The 23145-nt window shown below is 37.8% G+C and overlaps 1 protein-coding gene across 1 annotated transcript; it reads right to left on the bottom strand.

Annotated features, from left to right (window-relative positions):
* Positions 1 to 594: 594 nt before the first annotated feature.
* SLC7A9 (solute carrier family 7 (amino acid transporter light chain, bo,+ system), member 9) lies at positions 595 to 13189 on the bottom strand. Its single transcript, XM_009881386.1, has 13 exons — positions 13073 to 13189; positions 11758 to 11883; positions 10588 to 10735; positions 9364 to 9606; positions 8654 to 8779; positions 8247 to 8346; positions 6530 to 6574; positions 6113 to 6236; positions 4280 to 4383; positions 3337 to 3433; positions 2393 to 2542; positions 1603 to 1777; positions 595 to 674 (listed from the first exon to the last, which is right to left on the bottom strand). The coding sequence occupies exons 2-13, from the start codon at positions 11860 to 11862 to the stop codon at positions 610 to 612; spliced, it is 1482 nt and encodes a 493-aa protein (XP_009879688.1). The 5' UTR covers positions 11863 to 11883; positions 13073 to 13189; the 3' UTR covers positions 595 to 609.
* Between the last annotated feature and the right edge of the window lie 9956 nt (positions 13190 to 23145).

Here is a 23145-nt window from a genome sequence, read left to right as displayed (position 1 = left end):
ACTCACTGTTTTGTAACTTGGATGTGTTGGAGAAAACAGATACCTGGGAAATTTAAGCTGTAATTTATTATCTTGGTTTAATTTTTTTTTTTAATTAGCTTCTTCCTGTTAACTGTGCTTTACGTTTTGACTTGATTCTAACTTCCTCAGTCTTTAGTGTTTTGTTAACTAGTGTTTGGTCTGAGAAACTGAGAATGGAGTTAGTCTGGTTTTACGTTATTTCTGTCCTGTGTGGCCGGTTGGATGTGATGCTGTAGCTACTTTGTTCTTTCAGCAATGTGATCAAAAGCATCTTGACAGTGTTTCTGGAGAGTTTTGCCATCTTCATAATTTAAAAGTTCCTCTTGTTTATTTTGAATAATTTTAATGCCAAAACCAAGATACTGTAACATATTAGCAACCAATGAAAGCAGCTCTGCCGGACACTGTAATCTGGCTCAGAAATCTTTTATTCTTATATACTTAACATTTTTCAAGTACTAAAGTGTTGCAAAAATAATACACCAGTATGAACATAACAATTTAGAAAGTATAAATGTGTGCCAAACTAAATTGAATCTCCTTCAACCAGTATAGCACTTAAAAATAACGTGGTACATACAAAATATTTTATTCAGTAACATCCTCTGCTGGAACAACTTCCAAAAGCATCTGAAGGTGCATAGTGATGGGCTCTGAGGAAAAAAATTATTGTTAGATGCTTTATGAGAGAACAAAATTTCTATTCAGACTTACGCTTTCTAAAAGTGAAAATTATCCTTGGGAGTAGTGGTCCGTCTTTTCTGTATTTATATCTCAAACTTAAAAAATTAGGGGTGGGGAATAAAAACAGTCTTAAGATCCAAGCTACGGCATTCCAGGGGTTCTGAACTTGGTCTTAGTAGAGTACAATTGTTCTAATTGCTTAATTGCATAATATTTAATAATCCTGGGAGATAGGAGAGAGGCGATGGATTGTTTTAATGTCTGACGAACTACTAATTCTGTCCTCTTCAGCTGGTTCTACCTTCCCTTTTAGACATATCTGTGTATCCTGTTTTCCCTAAGGTAATTACAAAGAGTTTCTCTTGAGACTATTCAAAATCAGTTCATAAATGGTCACACTGGGTTCTTGCAGCTTTCACTTTACTCAGCAACACTGTGGTTATTTTTGGTCTTAATGCTGTTAACATTTTCTTTAGTAAGTATAGTGAAATTGATAACCTGACCTAAAAGCACGGTATTTTGTGGCGTGAGAATACGTCTGCTAATTTTTAGTTAACGGCTAAAGCAATGTTCTGGAATACGGACGCTTGAAAAACTAATTTTACAGATAAAATAGTTCTGTTCATTTTAAAAGTCAGTTTCTTTGTCCTACTACTGCATTGCTTTTTTATGAATTTTCATTTTTCCTGAAGTCAGGCATCACTTTTTTCACAGGAAGGAGTAAAATACAATCTTTAGTAAAGCTTACTATATGCCCCTCACTATATGTCTGGAAAATTGCCTCCCTCCACACCCCACTTGTGATTTAGATGGACCATATAATGAGCTTCATTATGGTAATTAATCTAAAGCTTAGTAATGTTCTGTTGAATTTGGAGCTGGCTGAGGTATACTTACTTGATATTTTTTGGGGCCAGTTGAATTTAAAATGAACAAAAAGTACGTAAACTATAAGTCCACTAAGTATAAATAAGACACAGTACAAATAGGCCAGTTCAGGTGCACTAATGATTGGTGCCAATACCAGCAAAACGGAGACTAATGCCACTATGACTGGAATGATGATGGGTACCTGCAAGATACAAGCATGAAATTACGTGTTTATTTTCTTATTTGTTTATCTTCTTGTTCTTACAGAAGCTGGATATACAAGACAAGAATATTTTCATTTCCTTATGCAATTTTTCCTTTTAAAAGTTCTGGTGTTAGATGGGGCAATTGAAAGAGTAGCAAGAATATGGATAGGGAAGATTCTTCTGCTGAATCATTGACCAAGATCTCTTTGTCTATATTGCAGATTGCAGTGTAAAAATCTGCATTTTAATGAGCCTGGGACCTGACTCCAGGGCAATGACCTGGGGCCTTATTTTGGGTACTCTTTCAGTGGTACTCTGCCAACTGTAGTTTCCCATCCCTGAAAATCTGGCTTGTGCCCGTGGTCTGTGCAAGTTAAAAATAAATGCTGTATAATCTTTCCTCAGTCCTTCTGAGCTTTGTCCTAGTGCCAAACTGGGACAAAGAGAAGAACTACAAATAAATGGCTAGGTTTCAGGTAAGGGAAAGGAAACCAACCAAACAAGGAGTCGTCTGCCTGAAGATGTTGTTCAAATAGCCACATACTTAGGATGAGCTGGTGTTTCAGCATTTATGGGAGCGGAGGTAAAGCCATACCGAATGCTGAACTTACCTTGATTGGTCTCTTGAGTTCCTTTCTTGTAAACCTCATTACAATGAGTGCAAGTACAGTTAAACCATAAAATATCCAGACTGCGAAACTAAAATAATTTATGAGTGTGTTGATGTCACCAGGGATAATATAAATAATAGCAATGGCCCCCTAAAAATGAAAACAAAAATTAATGTAGCCTGTTACAAAAAAAGGCTGAATTTTACTTATGCGTCAGTATGGGCTTATGTTTACAGTGTTCCAGAGTGTGATCTGTGAATGCTTTTGCTTAAACAATTGGATGTAAGTGTATTGCAGCTCCTTTAAAGATGGTGTCCTCATCCTGCCATCATGTGTTTCCTTTTGTGTGCAATCCTAATTCCATATTAAGTCAAAAGACTTAAAATTTGTATGTGTTAATCTGTTTTGTTGTTGACTGTGTATCTTGGAGGAAGTGAAGATATTGCGTATATTTTTAGGTTATTAAAGTTACTGGGAGTCAACAGAGCAATTGAATTTTGAATTTATCTTGGTTTATCTTGAAGATAAAATAAATGGGTAAAATATATAAAAATAACAGGATGTTCTAGTTTTATTTTAAATTGTATTTACCACTTTTTTTTTTTGTGACATGTAAGTACATTTTTACAGGGAGGAAATAGAGAAGTGATGGCTTGCTTTCAGACATCTTGTGAAATAAAAGATTTGCCTAATACATTAATTTTTTAATTTGTTTTCATGATATTAATTCTTAAAAACTTTGATATTTTTTTTTAAATCCAGTTCTGGATGAAAGTATTCAACTCAAAGTTGGAGATTTTTTTTTTTTTTCGTAATACATATTTAGCAATTTTCTTATCTAGATAGTCAGATGTGTGTCAAGATGGCTGGTAAGAAATGGTGAAAGCACGTGTTACTAGAGAATTTTTGTTGGTAGCTTTTCTGTGCTTAGAATATATACTTACGTAAAATATGATAGCAGGTGCTGGTGTTAAGCGCTTAACACTAATGTAAGATAGCACCTTTAGCATGTGCCCTTCACGACCTGCAACATAAACAAGTCTGAGGAAACAAAAACAAGGCAATCTAGTTAGTGTGGCACCTAGACTGTAAAAAAAAAAAAAAAAGTACCATTCATTTTCAGGTTTGTTTTATTGTGTGGCTACACCTGACTATAGTTTCATCAGTATTTCTTTTGATATTCACTGGGATTTAAAGAATACTGTAGTAGACTGAAATAAGACTAAATAAATAACCAGTATTAAAGCTATGAACTTGAAACTAATTCTGAACCAGTACTGAAGTAGTGAACTTGAAACTAATTTCAGAATCATTAGTTCACACATTTAATTTAAAAATATTATGGAAAAAATATTACGTATTGTGTGCTTTTTTAATTAAAGTTCATTTTTTAATTTGCTTCATACCAAAAAGCTATGTTCACACCCTTCTGTCAAAATATTGGTCTTCACAGCCTTATCATATGCAGATGTATTTGAAATTTAAAATATTTTTAAATAGTAAATGGAAGCATTGAACAAGTGATAGAAAGGAATAGCTTCTCTTCATCTTTATCATTACTGGTGTACTCATGTTCTTACTGGTAATTTTTTAACTTTAATTTTTAGCTTTAAACTCGATGAGAGGTGGAAAAAAACTTCTGCTCTATACCTGCTTTGAATTAAGAATAAGAGATCTTATTTTCTCATTTTTCAAACCTGCATAGCTACTGCTTCTTTTTGAAAATTAAACAATATAGCTATATTTGCAGGTACTTTTTAATTACATTTTGCACATTTGGGTCAGAAGAATCTGTGTATCTATATGTGTGTAGATACATAAATGTTTATATAAATTTTTCCATCCTTTAAAAATTTTCATTTTAAGATATTTAGAATGGGGGCTTACCTGCCTGCAGTAAAACAGGTCCCATTGGCAGATCCAATTGTAGAAAAGGCCACGAAGAGAGGAACTATCCAAGAGGCTGGATAAAGGACTCTGTCTCCAAATGTCTGGGATATGAGATTAAAATGAACCATTTTTGTCATTTTAACTACCATTCAGTAATGTTGAAGCCTCTTTAAAAGTACAGTAAACGGGTATCTAAGGTATGTTACTAATGAAAACATATTTTGTGTAGTTATTAAAGAATGCTTTGCCGAATTAAGACCTGGATTAATTCATGAACCACTCTTATAGAGTGCAGTATTGTTGTCATCGTGTTTGAGCCGCAGTAACTGTAGGAGACACTGGGAGACAGATGAAAAAATCATACAGAAATTAAATTCTGTTAAAGACACCCGGTTTGGGGATGTGTCTGCAAAACAAAAAGAAAGATAGCATTGCAGCAGAGCCCCACACACGCAAGCTGGTTTCAGCCAAGGTAGAAGGAGTAACACTGGTAGGGACAGGATGAGTACCTAGGCTGTAGGGGTGAGCAAGGAAAGAACAAACCTGCTAAGGGCTTCCACTGCTCTCAGTGTTTACCTGTGCTGTGGTATGTTGGCTGTTGCTGCAGGATGGATTAGAACTGATGTAGGTACGTTGACCTACTGTAAATGAATTCGAATTAAAACTTTATTGACAGGTAAGTTTTGGGTTTTTAATTGCGGGGTGGTTAACTTTTTTAGTATGTCAAGCGTGAAGAGTTCTGGTTCTGCCCAAGTGTAATATCGGTGGTGTCTCTATCCAGCAGTAGGACACTCGTCAGTCCTTAGCAAGAAGTCTACTTACAGATGTATAGACCTCTTTATACAGCGCAGTTTGCTATGCTGCCTTTGCACTGCTCGGTGGCAGTTCTGAGGTTTGGTGGTTAGTTTAGTCTGAGTTTGGTGCTATCTGATAGATTATAAGTTTAGTGGCACATTGAAGAGGACTGGTTCTTAAACAAGGTATCCCTTCATATACATTGCTGTACCTCCTGATGCGAACAAGATCCTGAAATGTACCAAAGATCTACATTTTAAAAGATTATATATTTTTTCCCTTTTTTAAGTATTTCCACAGTAGCATACTATTTCAGTGTGCTACACTGGATTTTGCATCCTGTTACGTACTGTTTGTTTTCCCCAAAAACTAACATTAGCAAAAATTGCTGCGTGACCTCTCGACAGTTGTTTCGGAGACAAATGTCCCACGGAAAATTCCCCAAGTGGAACTGAAGGGACAGATGTGTTTATTAAGATTCTAGAAATCTATACAATCTTTAATTTTGTCTGTAATACTATGTCTTGCAATAATGTAAAAAGGATATTCCTTAGCTTTGTTAAGAAAAAATATGGAGGAAGTGAATTATGGACCTACTTGCTGTTACCTCCAGAATGACAAACTTTGATCTACTGTCATTTTGCATGTACTTATTCCTCAGAAATACTCGAAGCACAGAAAAGGGCAAAGCAGCAGTCAGATGTTATTTTTCCTTCCATCTTTTTGATGCTTATGGAAAACAGTCAGCCTCTGAGCTGCAGTGTTTACAAAATGTTAGCTGAAGACTGCATTACTTTTGCCCCTTTTTTCCCCCCTTGGGATATGACAGACCTACAGTTGAAGTTAACATTACTGAAATAAATTTTAGATTAAGAAATGACAGTACATAATGCAGAAGAAGGTGACACTGACAGCTTAGAAATTAATTGTATTTTAAGAAAAATTACAGGTTCCTTTTTGCTCATGTTACCGCTGAAGATAGTTTAATGCACACAGCCTTCTTCAGATGCTCTATTACAAAATAAAGTGGCTTACCACAGCAACTGCCTGGGACTGCAGGAGTTCTGTTGAAGTCATTACGGTGAAATATGAAATGTTTATCAGAACGTAACAAACTGTAACCAAGGGGATTCCAATAATTATAGATAGCGGTAGATTTCTAAAGAATGCAAAAGTAAGACTCCATCAGCATTGCTGTATCACTGGTAGAGTTGTCATAGTAAACTGTGGATTCTTACTTTTCCCCATATGTTCTTTAGGTGTATTTACATTTCGTTATTGTAGAGCCATGGGAATCAGAATTTTAATAAAGGAAAAATACAACTTTATGCAAGCCTGTAATAGATGCTAATTAGCTCTGTTAGTGCTCAAACATTGTATAACTATTGTTTTTAAAATCAAAAATACGTGCCTGCTTGTACAAAAATACTAAGTGTTTGATTTCAGTTTTACCTGTAAGGATTTTTAAGTTCTTCTGTGATGTAATTGAGTTGATTCCTGGAAGGAAAAACATTCATACAATGTTATTAGCAGTCAGGTGTTGAAATACTAATATTATGGTACAACCAATCTTTGAAATGGTAAAACAGCAGGACAAAAAAATATGTGACCTGCTTATCCGAATGTCAGCCCTTCATTCACCATCTTTTTCCCCTGCACAATTTTAGAAGTATCTCTGAGATTTGGAAATAGGTTGTCTTAGTTCTTAATATATCCAAGAATAAGAAAACAAAAATTTGGCAGATATTTTTCTCAAACTTATAAGATTGCCTTTGAACTTAAAGGTTTGCAATATCTGAGTCTTTTCAAATAGAAGCGTAAGCGTACCTATTGCAAGGACTGAAGCGAGTCTGCTAATGTTTCACAATTGTTCTTGAAGTCATATTGTCTAGAAAACTGGCATGAAAAACTTAATGGCATGAAAAAGGATTACACCTATCAGAATTATGATTTCCAAATACTCATTTTTGCTAGAGCACGTAGACCAAGTTGAAACAAGATTTTTTTTTTACTCGTCCACTTCTGAAAATGTGAGGAGGAGTTGGTGTTTACTGTTCAACAGGCGAACTTTCAAAGGTTGGTTGCTGGTATTTACACATTGAAATAATTATTTGGACACCAGCTTCCCTGCCCCCTTAAAAAATCGAGGTGAATGTGTGGATTTGCAGACTTAAATGCCTGAGTTGAGACACTCAGGCTTGGAAGTAGAACCTGAAAGAGTAATCCTTTTAAATATGAATTCAGTTTCAAGCATTTAAGTGGGACTTGCGTTGTTGTAAGTTAAGATTTATATTCGTAATTCCTCCCAGAACATGGACCTATATCCAAGCTTCTACGGTTTGAACATTTAAGAATAGCGTTAATGGATCAGACCTTGATCTTAGATTAAGATCTAGGGCTTAGCAGAGCCCTAGGCCAGTTGACATTCCCTTTAGTTTCAGAAAGTGAAATGTGTAAACTATTTTCTGGACTGCAGCAGAGATTAAGTTAAAGATTCCTGCCAGTAAATAAGTTCAGCCTTGCAAATATAATTCTGGAAAGCACTCTTCCAGTGTTAAATGCAAATGCTATATGTAGAACATAAATGTAAACCTAAATCCATCCATATTTGTGATTATTTTCAAATGTAGGTGTTTTTGTGAATCTAACATGGTAGATGATAATGGGTAAACAGATGTAGAGATTTAAAATCGAAAGCTGCTCTGGGAAGAAAACGTCAATATTTTTACATTAATTCCAAAACTAAATAAGAACAAATTTGAAAGTTGAACCTTCTGAATTCTGACAATGTGGGGGGTTTTATGTCCTCCTGTACTAATCAAACACGATTACATGTTTCACAAGAAGTGGAATTTGATGGGGTAGTCTACAGGGGCTCTGGGAACGGTATTTTGCATAACACAATGGAGTTAAACTGTGTTATAGTCCCCTTATCACCCCAGTATCTAAGCACTTGGGGGAGGGGGTGGTTGGGGGTGTTTGGTTTTTTTGTTTTGGTTTTTTTTTCTTTAACCAAACTGGTGTTCTTTTTCCAGAATTCATTAAGAGATTCTTACTAACAAGTCAGATGTTAACTTTTTTGGACCATATCTGTGTGTTCTAGAGGGAGAGAGTAAACCAGTTAAAGGCAGTTAAACTGTACCCGTTGAGGCTAGTAATGATACCTTACCATCCATCGTATGCCCAGAGTCCATTATAAAATGCCAGGCCGATAGCGCTAACAGAAATTTTACTGTCTTTGAAAGAATCTTCAAAGTTTTCAGTTTTTCCTGCAAATAAGGTGTAGATTACTGATCAGTGTTGAAATTAATTCCGTTAATCCCCACCAGATGAAGAAACATTTCCAACATCTGTTTCGTGTTTTGAAACGTTTAACTGTTAAAATCGATTAATAGCAATTTTTATTAATTGATCTGTAGTGTTGTATTTCCCACCCCACCCCCATCGTTCCCAAGAGATCTGGAACCAAAACACTGAATAAAGTGTCATTGCTGTGCCACTTCTGCCAGTGGGAATTTTTTAAATGGTCATAGCAGGAGCTAAAGTAATTTTTGCGAGTAAAGTATATTTAATTACCTTGTGCAAGGAGAACAATGCCACTTACAATAATGATTGTGACAATTATCATTTTAGCGGCTGTGAGGAAATTCTGGAGATAGCTTCCTAGCTTCACGCTCAGTGAATTCACTATTGTAATTACCACTAAAAGAAAGAAATATTTCTGCATTAAATTTGTCAGAATTGAAAGAAAAGTTGTTTCTTAAAACCTCTTTTCCCCCTTAATTTACTGTACTGCTTTTTACTCCCACTGTTTGTCTGTATTCTATAGGTTTTTAACATACTATGTTTGGATAACTTTTAAAATAATGGGGGAAAACAGTTTTCTGAATTGAGATTGTGATAGTACCTTTAACAAAAAAAAAAAAACCCAGCCGTATTCAAGTTGTGCAGCATTCTGATAAATACAGAAATAATATCTCCACGCTTAATTTTTCCTCCTCTTCTGCCAGAGATAAGCATTCATTACACAGCTGTACCTGTCTTAGTAAAGAAGAAAAGAAACTTGGACTAGGAACGAACCATTTGTAAACCTATCCCTTTTTGATGTTGAATTAGTTACTGTGGAAGGACTTGCTGTGCAGCATTCCAAAGTTTTGTGTTGCTCTCAGTGTAGGGCCACTGCTGGTACCTTCATGCAGTCTAACCTACTGACTGCTCCCGAGGCTGAACGGAAATCACTGTGCAACTGTGGATCTTGTCTCTTGCCTAAAAAGTGTAAGGCTTACCAATAGCAGCTGCTGCGAGACACTTGATGACAACTTGGGGTGGATCGCAACCTGGATAAAAAGGAGCCGATGCGTATTCCGCGAAGCTGAGACAAATGATTGCAAATGAGCTGGGTTTGGTGACGAGTAAGCTTGTCCAGGAAAACAAAAATGCTGGAATTGGGCCAAATGCCTCCATCAGGTAAGGATATTCTCCCCCGGATTTTGTGATCATTGTACCAAGCTCAGCAAAACAAAGTGCACCTGAATAACAAGAAAACTGGTTCTTCAGTTCATGCACTTAGCTGTAACTAGCTAGAACAGCTTATCGCTCTTAATAGGTAGAAAAGTTAAGGAAATGGGTATATATAATGCATCATTACTGATTCATGTTTCTGTGCATTTTACTGTGTAAGCAAAATAAAATTTTAATTACTGGGGAAAAAAAAATTACTATTAAGTTACAGTCCAGAATTTACTACTATTGGGTGTTTCAGAGTTGTGCAAATAAAAGTACAAACATGCTAACTTCCTGTTAGATGTCCGTTTAAGAAACCAACGCTATAAAACCATTAAAGTGACAGCTGCACTGACTGACCTTCCTTTTGGAAAATTGGGGGGAGGACACCAAACAAAAAAAAAAAAAAACAACCAAACAAAAAGAACCAACCCCACAAACTTGCTGCACAGTTTTGAAGTTAAATGTTTACTAAGCTCAGCTTTAAAGTACAGTGGTACTTCTAGACTTATTGCTGTAGCTGGCATCTTGCGTAAAGGTTTTTTTGTGTGTGCTGTGTACCTGACATAATGCCTAAAGAATTCCTTTTTGTTTTGCTTCTTGAAATATTTAGAGGTGCTTAGTGCTAAATTTTCAGATGATAGAATTAGATTTACACAATTACACAAATATAAAAATAGCAGAAGTACCTAACTCACTGCCAGTACATTTCATGTTTTGCCTGTGATTTAAGTAGGAAAGTATTCTCTTTATTAAAGCTAGTGGATGAAGTAAGCAAAACTAAAAGTTGTTTTCAAAATGAACTGAAAATCTGCTTTACAATTTTAGGAACCTAATGTATCTTTTATAAACAGCACATAATTTAAATTTTTGCCTGAGTACTGCTACACTCATCAGGGTATGATTGGTTTGTTCCAGGTGCAATTAGCTAATTTGTGAAAAGAGAGTAGTATGCAGAAACAGTAAATAAGATTTTAGCAAAGATTCAAATTCTTTTACTCATTTACCTAATGTTGCAAGAATTCCACAGGCTGCCCAGATGGTTAAACAAGGACCCACAGCTCCAACATTGCCAAGTACTGATTTTGGAGAAACGAAGATACCGGAGCCAATAATTGTACCAACAATCATACAGATTCCACTGATGAGTCCCACCTGGAAATAAAAGGAGACATTTTGGGAAAGTAATTTCTAATAATTCGGTAATATTTTTTTTTTCAGTATCATACGATTATCCTGACTGTTGTTACTGACTTTTTTTCCCCCAGGTTTCAACATACAGCTTCCACTAAGTAACTTAGTAAACTATGTGAAGTTTCTCTTTTCTTTCCAAGATGCAAACACACTCTGTGGCGTACTCCTGCTGTTTCCAAAAGTGCAATTATTTTGACTGTGCCTGTCTGTGTGTTACTAAACTGTCCTTTGGATTATGTGGGTCTCCAGTCTAACCTTGTACAGGTGAACATCCTCTTCCCACTCTTTGATTAAACTCTGAAATTCTTTGTTAGCACTTGACAAATTCTGAATTTCCTAAGCTTCAAAAATTTGCTTTCTTAGATGGAGTCTATATATATTTTTTTTTTTTCTTTCAGCGGTTGTTTTCTTGTCCTTGCCTCAGGTATTTGTGCACAGGATCACGTCCTCCTGACTTTGTAGTGACCTACGCATTGCATGAAACTACTGAAACTTGAGGAGTCTCCTGCTAAAAAAAAAAAAAAACAACAGTGGTGTGGGCTACTTAAATGTTCCTGTTGCGGCTAGTCTAAAACATCGATGTTTTGCCAGTCTTGGCACCAAACTAGAACCACATAGAGAATCTTTTTCCAGGTTACTTAATTTTAAAGGGGAATTCCACTCCCTCCTTAAGAGCAGGTGGCATATCCGTTTCCTAAAGCATCCGTGATGTTCTGGAGGAGACCAGTTTTCACTTGTCTTTCTGTCCCTGTGGCTATGCGAAAAGCAGTAACGGTTATACAAGGTCTTGCTTCATCAGCTTCGAATTTACCAGAGGCAACAATAATTCAAAGACTTAAAAAAATATGTATTCTTATTTTTGAATCGTGTTGATATCGGAGCTATTTCAGGAGTAATTAGCAGTCTCCTAAAGCGTGCCCCAGCCGCAGCCCGAGGAGGCCGGGACCCCGCGCCCCCCGCGCCCCGGGACGGGGGAGGTTTGCCTGCTGTTGTAGGTTCATCGTTTGGGGTTCGTGGCTCCCAATGGATCGTCCATCCTCGCCTCCTTTGTCCTCGCCTTTTCTTTTTCTCAGGCTTCCTTCGCCCATTTGTTTTACCGATTGAAATCTCTAAGGAAATTAAAACAAAACATCAGTCGCGCATAGTAATGTTTGCTTGTTTTGCTGATATATATGGGTCCAAAATAGCGTGGTTAAATATTGCCAGAAAACATAAACACACATCCGCACTCGCGTACCGGCAAAGAACTTCCACCTAAGTACCTGCTTGGAGGTTAAATCGGCAAGGGGTTAAGCCTACTTGACCTCCTCCGTGGGACCCGTTCCGGGTTCCCCCCGACCCGCCTGGAGTGCGGGTCCGCGTCCCTCCTCCGGCGGGTCGCGCTCGGCTGAGAGGGTCTCTTGACGGGGACAGTCTGTGTTTTATAGCTGGTCCCGCCTCTGAACTCCTCCAGAGGTCCAGACAGATTTAATCCTCCCAAAAGCTAGTCTTGTTTTCTTATCTAGGAGACCTTCTTTATGATCTTCGTTAAATTAGGCTTTGTCTCAACTCCTTGGAGATGCAAGTATCAGCTAAACCGAGTGTTACCTCCTGTAATTGTCTAATTAGCAGCTCTTTGCCTCAGAGTCACCAGTCTTCTCCGCGTTGAGTCAGGGTGAATGTCTTCTAATGAACGTTTTGTTCTGTTTAGAATTAGAATGTAAACAGTTTGTTTTCACATTTAAATTTAGACTTGGGACTTTTTTTTTTTTTTTTTTTTTTTTTTTTTGGTGGGGATTTTGCTTGCTTCCCATAGTATTGGAATAAGAGACAACATGAGATAGTGAAAGGAAATCACCAGGTTAGGTCCTGATTCTTAAAAGCTGATTCAGTCAAAAGTCTCTTCTCTCCTCAGACCCTCCAGCTGTAATTACTAGAATCTGAATGCTGAAGATCATTTTGCAGTTACACAGACAGTAATTTGGGAATGTTTCATGTTTAGGCAACTTAGCTAGTATCCAGTAATTCTTGGCTACAAAAATTGTAGCATTTTAAATTGACAGGATGCTTAATACCAGAAACATTTGGGCTATGAAGAGATCCACTTTATGTTTTGAATCAAAGATTTTAAAAAAAAAAAAAAAATCATCACAAATCCCACTTTTAAGATTAAACCTACAATAGAAGATTGCCCACGTAAGGAAGGCAGGGCTTGGGTCACTGAATTTTATTACAGTTTTGTGCCCAACTTCTTGCTTTAAAGCCTTGTATTTAGAATATTTTAATCATCGCTTTTTAGCAATTGATACTTTCACTTACCTTATTTGGTTTTATTTGTTTGGTGTTAATCAGGCTCCAGGAATCTTTGTATAGTGTATTTCTTTATTTCTCCTGTTAGATTTACCAGCCAGTTAGACAGCAAGACATGGCCATGTCCGAAACCAGAATACGCAGAAGCAGCAGCTTAAGTACAGAGGTTATAAAAGGTAATCATTAAACCCATTCTCAGCAAAGAAGCTTTGAGATAGGAACCACAGGTAAACCAATAGTCCAATTAGTTTATCTTTAAAAAAAGAAAAAAAGTCTTTGTTCCATTCGTGAGAATGTTTGTCCAGTACCTAAGTAGTATATTACATAGTGAGAGTGAACCGTAATTTGAAGAGTCAATTTTGATGATTTTATATCAAGCAATTTCTAATTTAGAAATACTTTGGAAAGATAACCTTGAAGTAATTGTTGTATTATGGGTGCATTAAAAACATCTGTCCAGATGTAGCTGTATCCTATAAAAACAGTTAATGTTTTTATCTTTAGAATATAGAGAAGTGTAAGCAGAAATCTTTGCTTTGTTTTTCATTAACCTGAAGGCAGCTGAGTGGGCAGCTTGTGTTCCCTTCGCTTACAGTTCCAATTAATTTTTCATTTTTGTAAATGTTTAAAAATCTTGCTTTGGTGAAAAATGGCATTCTCTATTTCTATACAGTTGTATGACCAGGAAAAAGGTATTGTTATCCTAAAGGCTGAAGTAAGGTAGCTTCTTTCATTCTGGCTAGTCATCCCCAATATACTTGCAAAAAAACCGCCACCCTTGATCATGTTTTGCTTCATTGTTTTGGGCGATGCAGTTCTACAGCTCCTTTGCTGTCAGACATCCAAACTAGTAAGTCCTGATCAACCTGATTTAACCTCAGCTGACTTTTACCAGTATACATCTACTGTTAAAAGCTAAAAGATGGACTGGTATTAGCCACTGATGTTAAGATTTGTTATCTTGTCGGGGTAATGCTTCATGAACCATAGTAGTACAGGACTTGAAATAAGACCAAATTGTTGGACCTAAGGATCAACAAAACTGTATCCTGGCATGATTTGACAGTTGGTTTTCTTTTTTCTTTTGCCTTTTTTTTTTCTTTTTTAACTTTCTGTTTAAGCATGCAGGCTTGATCAACAGGAATTCCTGTCTTTCGGAACGTTGGTGTAAATCTGTGACTAAAACTGGACTCTAAGAAAATGTGAAACAGACTTACACTGGTTTATATTTGCCATGTTTTGTGATGGTTGAGCCAGACTCTGCTGTGAAAGTCTTTCTCCAAGACTGAGATTGCTAAGTTATGTCAGGACTGAAAACAAAACCAAAACTGTATCTTTTTACTCACTGTTTTCTTCCTCTCATTGTTTGTCTTGTTTAATTCTCACAGAAATAGGGTCAAGCTTCAAGAGAAGCTCTTCCATCTTAGCAATTTTTGAATAAGAAGTCAATTATCTGAACAATGGTTGGACAGAAGTTCCGGTTTTTTCCTACTGAGAAAGAAAATAGAGTGTTTAAACTGTAGTCTTACTACAAGCATATAAAAAGCCAGATATCAACAACTTACTCCTTTTTCTGCATCTTTTACAAAGACTTTAAAATACTTTTCATGGTAGTTGTGATGTAGGATTAAATGAACTAGTGTTTCTATATCTGTCAGTTGCGGGCGCCTAGTTTGGTGTCAAATGTTATGTAATATAGTTCTGTGTTCTCTATAGCAGATAATTTTGAAATTAAGGTTTATAATCTTATTCCTGTGTTTTTCCTGACATGCCACAGAAACCATTGAAATAGCTAATGTGAAAATAAAAAAGAAGGGGGAAAATCATATTATGGGGCTAACTTTGACCCTCAAAATGAAGTAGACACAGAGTTCACTGGGGGGGGGGCGGACGGGGGGGACGGGACGGGACTTTGAAAAGATAATGGAGTATATACTCTTTAATTCCATGTTAAGTAAAGTTCTGCTTAGGAGTTTTTTTAGATTTAGGGATGTTCTACACATCCCGTGATGCTTTCAGATGTCTTTTCTTCCTGCATCAAATCTATACTCTACTTTGTTTCTTCAGATACAATAAAGGCAACATTGAAAATATGTTGAGTTTTTGCCAAGGCAACCAGTTTCTTTACTCAACCTGGAATGCATATTTGGAGAGTTCTCATCTATTGAAAAGGTGTCTTAAATCTCTGCCAGTGACTTGACCTTAACTAGCCTGTGCTTCCTTATAAAAATGGAAAAGTATCTTTCTTTATTGTCTAGTTTAGTTTTAGGGGTTAATCTTCTTGGGATGCTATAAACTTGTTAAAGGATTTGCAATTTTACCAGCAATCCTTCTTTTCCTCAACCATCTAAGGAAAAAATAAACATTGAGTTCAAGGATTCTACTGTTATTTTCCTCATAGACAAGAGAAATGGGATTTTACAGCCATGGGAAAAGACTCCTTCCATCTCAAATATATACATAGATGAAGAGATCAGGGTGTTCAAATTCCAAGGGGCTGCAGAAGCAAACACTCTCTGGGCTGGTCTTGTCTAAACAGTGTAGTTTGAACCTTTTCAAATGCTATTTACCAATTAAATCGTAAAAAGTAATTTTCAACTTTTAATTCGGGAAATAACAAGGGCACAGTGTATAAATACACCTTTTATTATCATTAGTCACTAATAATAAAGGTTAATGTTTGTAAGGGTTGGTATTTATTGCTTGCAGTAATGCGTACGTTTACTTTGGCCAGTACTTAAGCAAATGGTACGGATCACTCTAACGTGCAGCTTAGCAGTATCTCAGAATAGGAACTTTCCATTCTAACCTTGCTACTTAACAGGTTACTTAATTTTATTCAGAGGACCAGTCTGTTTACTTGCACTTGCTCTTCTTTGAATCCTCCTGTTAATAGATGTGCTGTAAGAAGTGATCTCACTACTATCGTCCTTAAATGCCTTTTAATTTTTTCCTCAGTAATTGCAGACATGCTGCAGATGGAATACAAGAAAACAGTCTTTTTTTAACAGCTGTGTCAGTGCTGTTGGATTGCAAGATCTCTGCGTCTTGGGGGAGTCAACAGGAAAGAATAGATGACTACGTAGTTCTTAATGCACATAGTATATATGGTTTTTAAATACCTGTGGTTTTTTCCCTACTTAGTTCTTGGTTACAGCATAGTTGGTTTTGCCCCTGTGACAAATAAGGCTGTTGAAAAGATCTTCAGGTTTGTTAAAGGTTTTGCACTAGCCTTGCCTGAATAGAGCACATTTTTTAGTAAGACAGGGATTTATTTTTTTTATTACGTTTTTTGAGTGCAGCTGCTCAGAGATTCTTTGTAAACTTGTAAATGCTGGGCATGTCATTCTATCCAAAAGATCACAAAAAAAATCAAGAAGTCTCCTCTTAAGGATATTCTAAAGGAATTTTGATGGCCTCTGAAGAAAACTAGCTTGACTATATCAAATTAGGGTTTTTCCAGAGCTTTAACAGTGTTTCAGAGCCTGATCGAGTTAGTGCTTTCTCTAATGCACAGCCAGCTCCTCTTTTTCTTTTGAGGACTGAGCACCTCGCTTTGATCTCCTTTTTGAGTCCAAAATTCAGGTTGCATTCCACTGGTGTTCCATCAAGGAGGGGTTACCAGATAACATTGGCTTTGGGAGACGGCATCTTAAGCATGCCCGTTTCTAGCCGAGGAAGAAAGCGGTGAATACTGAAGCACCCCATAGGGGAGGTGATGCTCTGTACTACCTGCTTTTGAAGTCTGGGTTTAATTTTAAATTTATCAAAACCAAATACTTTATGTGTAAAACGACTTCGAAGTACTACAGTATCTTTAGATATTTCATATCTGAATGTGTCTTTATATATATAGATACATGTTGAAAGTAATTTAGTACAGGAAAAAAAATTAAGAGCTAAAAAAATCTGGAGATCTCACTCACTGGAAAAATCACGTTTTTAAAAGTAAAGAAGCCTTCGAAGTGCATCTGCTCTTCTAGATTCAAGCTGACTGACACTGTTGAAGTTTTACCATATTTGATTACATTAGATTTGCAGAGTAGGACAAGTGCTCAGAGCTCTCCTAAATGGAAGAGCAGTGCCTGGCCAGCCAAGGACGGGTAGTCCCAGGGGGAAAAGCTCTTAGAACTCCTGATGCAATGTGCCAGTATAGTGGCATGAATTTTTCATGATGAAAAATCTTAGCAGGCTGCTCTCCTCTGAGCTGTTGAAGAGCAGTGTTCTGGCTAGAAAGGTAACAGCATCTTTCTGACTTACAAATAGAGGAAGGGAAAAAGAAGACAGCTGGGTTTAAATGACCTGTATATGGGCTGGGGGGCGCGGCGAGTTTTCCAATAGGCGTGAAATTAGAAAAATAATGACCCTCAGCTCACAGGACATTAGGACATACTTGCCTTCATGTCTCTGAGTGTCAGAATCTGCCTGGTATTTACACAGTGACAGAAGGACAGAGTACATGACACTGCTCTGTCGTCAGAGCAAGAAGTAATGGCAATATATTGTAACAGAAGCTGGAAAATGCACTGGAACTACTGAGGTTTGCTTCAGACTCTCCAGTGGTTTGGTTTGGTTTCAGAAAGTCAGTGGCAGCGTTTGCTTTTTAAATTTATAATCACGTTATCTAATCCACTTCTAGGGAGAATTATGTTCAGCTATGGATAGAATATGCTCTCTAAATTCAGCAGTGAAACTTTAGTGTGACCTACAGTTCTCCAAATTCTTAGTGGTTTTCTCAGTTTCTTGATAGGAATTGAAGAATGCTTTATGGCTTTATGTTTTGTGAAAGGAGGCTGGAACTACTTCATTGCTTTCATTTACAGCCTGGAAGATACTGTAAATGGGAGGAGGGTGCAGTATATCAGAATCAGTGTGCTCAGTCAGCAGTGGCTGAGGTAAAACTGAATCACTAATGTCAGGTGGGTAACAGAAAAAAGATGAACTGGTGTGGGTGGAGTTTTTGTAATGGAGTAAACCAGCCAAATAATTTCTTTAGTATCTGTATTTAGTATAGTATCTATGAAACAAGACAAAGTCACTTGATTAAAACAATCTCTAAGTTCTGGGGTTTTAAGGTACGGTTTTCTTCAATATCTGTGTACTAACCAAGCTCATTTACTTGGTTATGCAAAATTCCAACACATTCACACTTGAATGTGTTTGGAACTTGTTTCTGAATACAAGGTGATGATTTACTCAGAACAGGATAGTTAATTCTTCATTTCAACACTTTAAAGATGCATAACAGTAGTTACCTGTGCAAACAGGAAGAGTTTTCTGCTGTTTGTTCCTCTGCAGTACTACAGTGCTTGGCAGTGACGCTGGGCTACAAAGGAATGAGTTGCAGTGAGCATGAATTCATCAGTAATTTTGTCAAAATTAACCGGTTTTATTTCTCAAAGTAATAAGCCAAGTGGATAGGGAAGAAATAGTAAAAAAATATACATCAGTTTTGGAGGGGCTTTTATTGGTGTCTCTCTTTATATTCTCACCAGCAAATTGTGGCAGGAAGGCCTAAAAAAACATATTAAAAAACAAAAAATCAGCAATAGAATAGATGAAGACCTAATTAAAAAACTTAGGCAGAAAGAAGCAGTCTCTCACTGCCGGGCTGGGAAGATGTTTGTTCTGCAGGAGTGTGTCCTGGGTCTGTTCTGTTCTGTGGTTGTGTTTGTGTTGCAGCTAATGGAAAATACTGTGATCATATAAATTTGTGCCCAGCACAAACCAGGCAGGATGCTCTAACAGAGTGGGCTGGTGAAGGGCTAGAACGTATTGCCTAAAGAAGTTCAAAGGTTTCCTTCGTCACACACCTTTAATGAAAGATTAAACCAGCATCTGCCAGTAGTGGCCCAGTAAATCCTCCTATAAGGGCATTTTTCCGTGATCCTAGATTTTCTGTAGCATGCTGAAAACTACACCGAGCACGGGAAGAGAAGTCAGGACAAATGTACCAGCTTCATAAGATGTAATAGTTCAAATGATGAAAAGCTTTCGTGGTTCCTCAGTTATTGGTATAGAAGACATCCTGAAAACTTTGAATTCAGGCGTGTGAGCATTGAGCAGGATTGTCAGTGTGTGCTTTGGTATGTGGGGAGTGATTTCTATGCAAATCACCCCAGCTGGAGAGAGAAGAGGAGACCTTTGTCTGTCTGTTTGATTGCTGCAGGAGGTACAGGCTTCAAAGGTTTGCCACATCCATATAATGTCCACAAAGCTCATGGTAGTACGTGGGAGCTTAGGTAACAAGTTTGACATGAATGTGCGTGACAGAAGCTCTGCAGCCTCTGTCAGCTGCAGGATTTTGAATTTCTTAAGGCAGTTTTACCGTTCAGATTGTGCCTTTGGTACCCTTTCCCGATGCAATTTTCTTCCATGAACTTCATCCCATTACTTAGTGTGGCTTGGTTCAAAGGTTACTGGCAGTAATTTATTTCCATCCTTGGTGTTAACAGAAAAGTGAAGAATGATTACAAGTTTTGTTTCTTCCTTAGCATTCGCACACTAGTTAGAGAAGAAATCTGTAACTTCGTGTTTTCAAGACGTTCTCTCCAAAGATGAACCTACAGTAAACGTTGCCAGATAATTAGCTTTCTTGTGATTAGCAGCATTGCATTTTTGTGTTGTAGTAGCAAGGAGTGGAAATAATTAAATTGGTCAATGGCTAGTATTGGATCATATTAGGGATAGGGAGTTTAAAAAAGTGGTAACGAGGGAAGTTGTCTTTCACTCTGTGGAGGAAAGGTAAGATAACCAGATAGCCAGATCGTAGTAGTTAATTGGGGGTCAACTGCAGCTGTGTCTAAGAGATAGTATGTTTAAATTTCTTAATTCTTAAAGAATGATCTATAGTAAAATGCACTATATTGTTTACTTTTTACTCTTCTGTGGTGTTTGCTTCCACTGTTTATTTCTCAACTGAAGCAAGGTGAATGGAGCTCTGCTGTGTTGGCACCGGTTCGCTGAGCGGCAGAAGGATTTTACTGTGTGTCAGTTGGCACCTGATAAACGTCAGTGCAAAAGCAGCAGCCAGTGGGTGTCAGGTACTGTGTTACATGGCGAGCACTTTTTCTCCAAGTAAAAGCCCAACATCCCTTGCAACCAGAAAAACTTCACAAATTTGTAACGATGGTAAGATCATATGAGATCAGCTACTATCTTGATATTGTAACCCTTGCCCATTTTGCACACTTTCTCATGCTCTTGTTTTTTATAGCAGCACCCAGTTTAGATTTGTTCATATCTTCTAAGCACATACCGTTGTAAAGAGAAGCTTGGTATACTGGAAGCTCATGGCTTTGGTCTTAAAGATCATTTAATGCTTTATGACCACTGTCATAATCTCTGCGCATAAGGATCACAGACTTCGTGAGGGCAACTTCTTCTCTGAACACGAAAGGTTTATATATAAAGTTTAAAAAAGAGCTGAATTTCTGCTACTTCTGAAAATGTTTGTGGTTACAATTGATGTTCCTTAAAGCAGGGTGATGGCAATACCTGAGTAAGAGTAGAGCCCTATTGTTTATGCACTGTACAGCTATGTCAAAGCCATCAAATATAGTGTTCTGAGTTGGTATCTTATCACCCAAGCAGTTCAACATCATAAAAATATTTGTTTCCCTTTGTTAGGGACATGCAGGTTTATTTTGAATGGGTAGGAGTTTCTTTAGTTGCTTTTACTCAGCTTTTGTATCGGGAAAAAAAAAAATTTGCAATGATAGTAAAAAGGCTGCATCTGGTTTCTAGCAAATGTAGTGCTGTGAAACACATTTTCCTGTGGTGAAGGTTTCTGTGACAGATGTGGTTTTTATGTTGGCCTTTTGAAATACCTTAGCTCACCTGTAAGTTTTGATGTGCTAACGCAGAATTGTTTATACTGTTTAATTACAAGGAATCTCTAGTTCTTGTGTCTGTGCTAAATAGTTTTAGTTAGAACTAGTTCTTCAGGCTTACGGAGCTATCCCTAGTACATTGCTAAAATGCAGGGTACAAGAATTAATTTTCAACTATTTTTTGTAGTGCTGTCTTGATCCCCTGTCCTTTTGACTGTGTTATTTTAGATTATATAGGCTAATAAATTTTTTCATACCAAGATCTGAGAAATAAGTGTTTGTGCTTCTGCTTGAAAGTGCGAGATGATGAAAATCATGTGACCAGTGGGGAGGAGAACTATTAAGTATTAAATAGCGTTCAGAATACTTGCATGCATGTGTATGCAAAATGATTACCGCAGTGAAGATGAAAAAATTCAGATAGACCCATCTTTGTAGTGAAAGTGATGCCTTTGATCTTCACCTTTGATCTTCGGACCACAATTAATCCTTAATTAAACATTACGTTGACTTGAACTGGACTACGTGACACTGTTCTCTTACAACAATCTGATTCCGTTTTAAAGGGAAGAACATGTACCAGCTACTGGGTTTATTGGTTCAAGACTTGTCCTGTTCGCTTCTGACTTCGGCAGCGCCTCTCGCTCCCCTCTTCCCATCCAGTGCTGCAGCAGAGCGAGGAGAACACGACTGTGGAGAAGAATCGGTGTGCGCAGGGTAGCGGCAGTGTGTTTGAATTGCAATTTTAATACAGCTGTGAAAGGAGAAGGTAAGGAAGGCTGTCGTGCAGTGTAATACTGCCTTGCCTAGTCACTTCTCCTGAAGCCCTGGGTGGCCGTGCCTGAGAGCTGCTCATCGCTCTGGTCTCTAACCATTTCTTCACGCTGTGATGAGATGCATCTGTTTCTTTAGACTCGTCTGCCCGATACCCCTTTATTTAATCTGTCAATTTTTCCTGCTCCTTTGATAAAGTAAAATGAGTTTCATAAACACTGTTTGTGTCAATCTTACACCTGGTGCGGTGCTGGCACCAGGAGTTCAGCACCCGCCTCAGGTGGCATTTTCCAGCAGCGGACTTCCATACCGTGTGTGTGGTCGGGGGGAGTGTATGTTACGAATTAAAAATGTGTCTTAACTTTTAAAGTGTGGTGGGTTTTTTTTTTTTTGGTTGGGTTGTTTTGTTTTGTTTTTAACTTGTACTGATAACCTCCCAGAAGGGATTCCTTGTAGAGTCTGGTTACCAAATAATGCAGTTAAATTTTCCTTAATTGCACCTCCTAGAGCTACTTCAGTTTTCAATATTCTGAAGCTGGAAAGAGTCAGTAACTGCCAAAATATACAAAATGCCTCTAATCAGGTTGGTTTCTAGTAGCTCCTTTGGGTTTTTTTCCAGTGTTCGACGAAAATTATTTTGTTTTTATTTTTATCTGCTTCTTAAGCACAGAAGTGATGGTGATCATCCTTTAAGCCCTTTAAGTTACTTCTCCTAGTTAGCTTTTGAAACATTTAACTTTTGATTATTTTAAGTAGTGGTATTACCTGCTAGGCAATCTTAACTCTTAAAATTATCAGCCTTGTTAGTAATTTCAGTGGGATTCACAGAATTTTCAGAGTTGGAAGGGACCTCTAGAGATCATCTAGTCCAACTCCCCTGCTAAAGCAGGTTTGCCTAGAGCGCATTACTCAGGACTGCATCCAGGCGGGTTTTGAAAATCTCCAGAGAAGGGGACTCCACAACCTCCCTGGGCAGCCTGTGCCACTGCTCTGTCACCCGAACCGTAAAGAAGTTTTTCCATGTATTTGAACGGAACTTCCTATGTTCCAACTTGTGCCCATTGCCCCTCGTCTTGTCACTGGGAACCACTGAGAAGAGTCTGGCTCCATCCTCCTTCACCCCCCCCGCTAGATATTTATAAGCAATAATAAGTGCTACCCTCAGCCTTCTCTTCTCCAGGCTAAAGAGTCCCAGCTCTCTCAGCCTTTCCTCGTAAGGGAGATGCTCCAATCCCTCAATCATCTTGGTTGCCCTTCGCTGGACTCTCCGGCAGTTCCCTGTCCCTCCTGAACTGGGGAGCCCAAATCTGGACGCAGTATTCCAGTTGTGGCCTCACCAGTGCCGAGTAGAGGGGGAGAATGACCTCCCTCGACCTACTGGTCACACTCTTCCCTATGCAGCCCAGGATACCATTGGCCTTTTTGGTGACAAGGGCACATTGCTGGCTCATGGACAATTTCCTGTCTACCAGGATG

This window comes from Charadrius vociferus, unplaced genomic scaffold (assembly GCF_000708025.1).
Source record: "Charadrius vociferus isolate BGI_N301 unplaced genomic scaffold, ASM70802v2 scaffold553, whole genome shotgun sequence".
In the NCBI taxonomy this organism is placed as follows: domain Eukaryota; kingdom Metazoa; phylum Chordata; class Aves; order Charadriiformes; family Charadriidae; genus Charadrius; species Charadrius vociferus.
The sequence above is the reverse complement of the archived record's forward strand: the minus strand, read 5'-3'. Positions and strand labels throughout refer to the sequence as shown.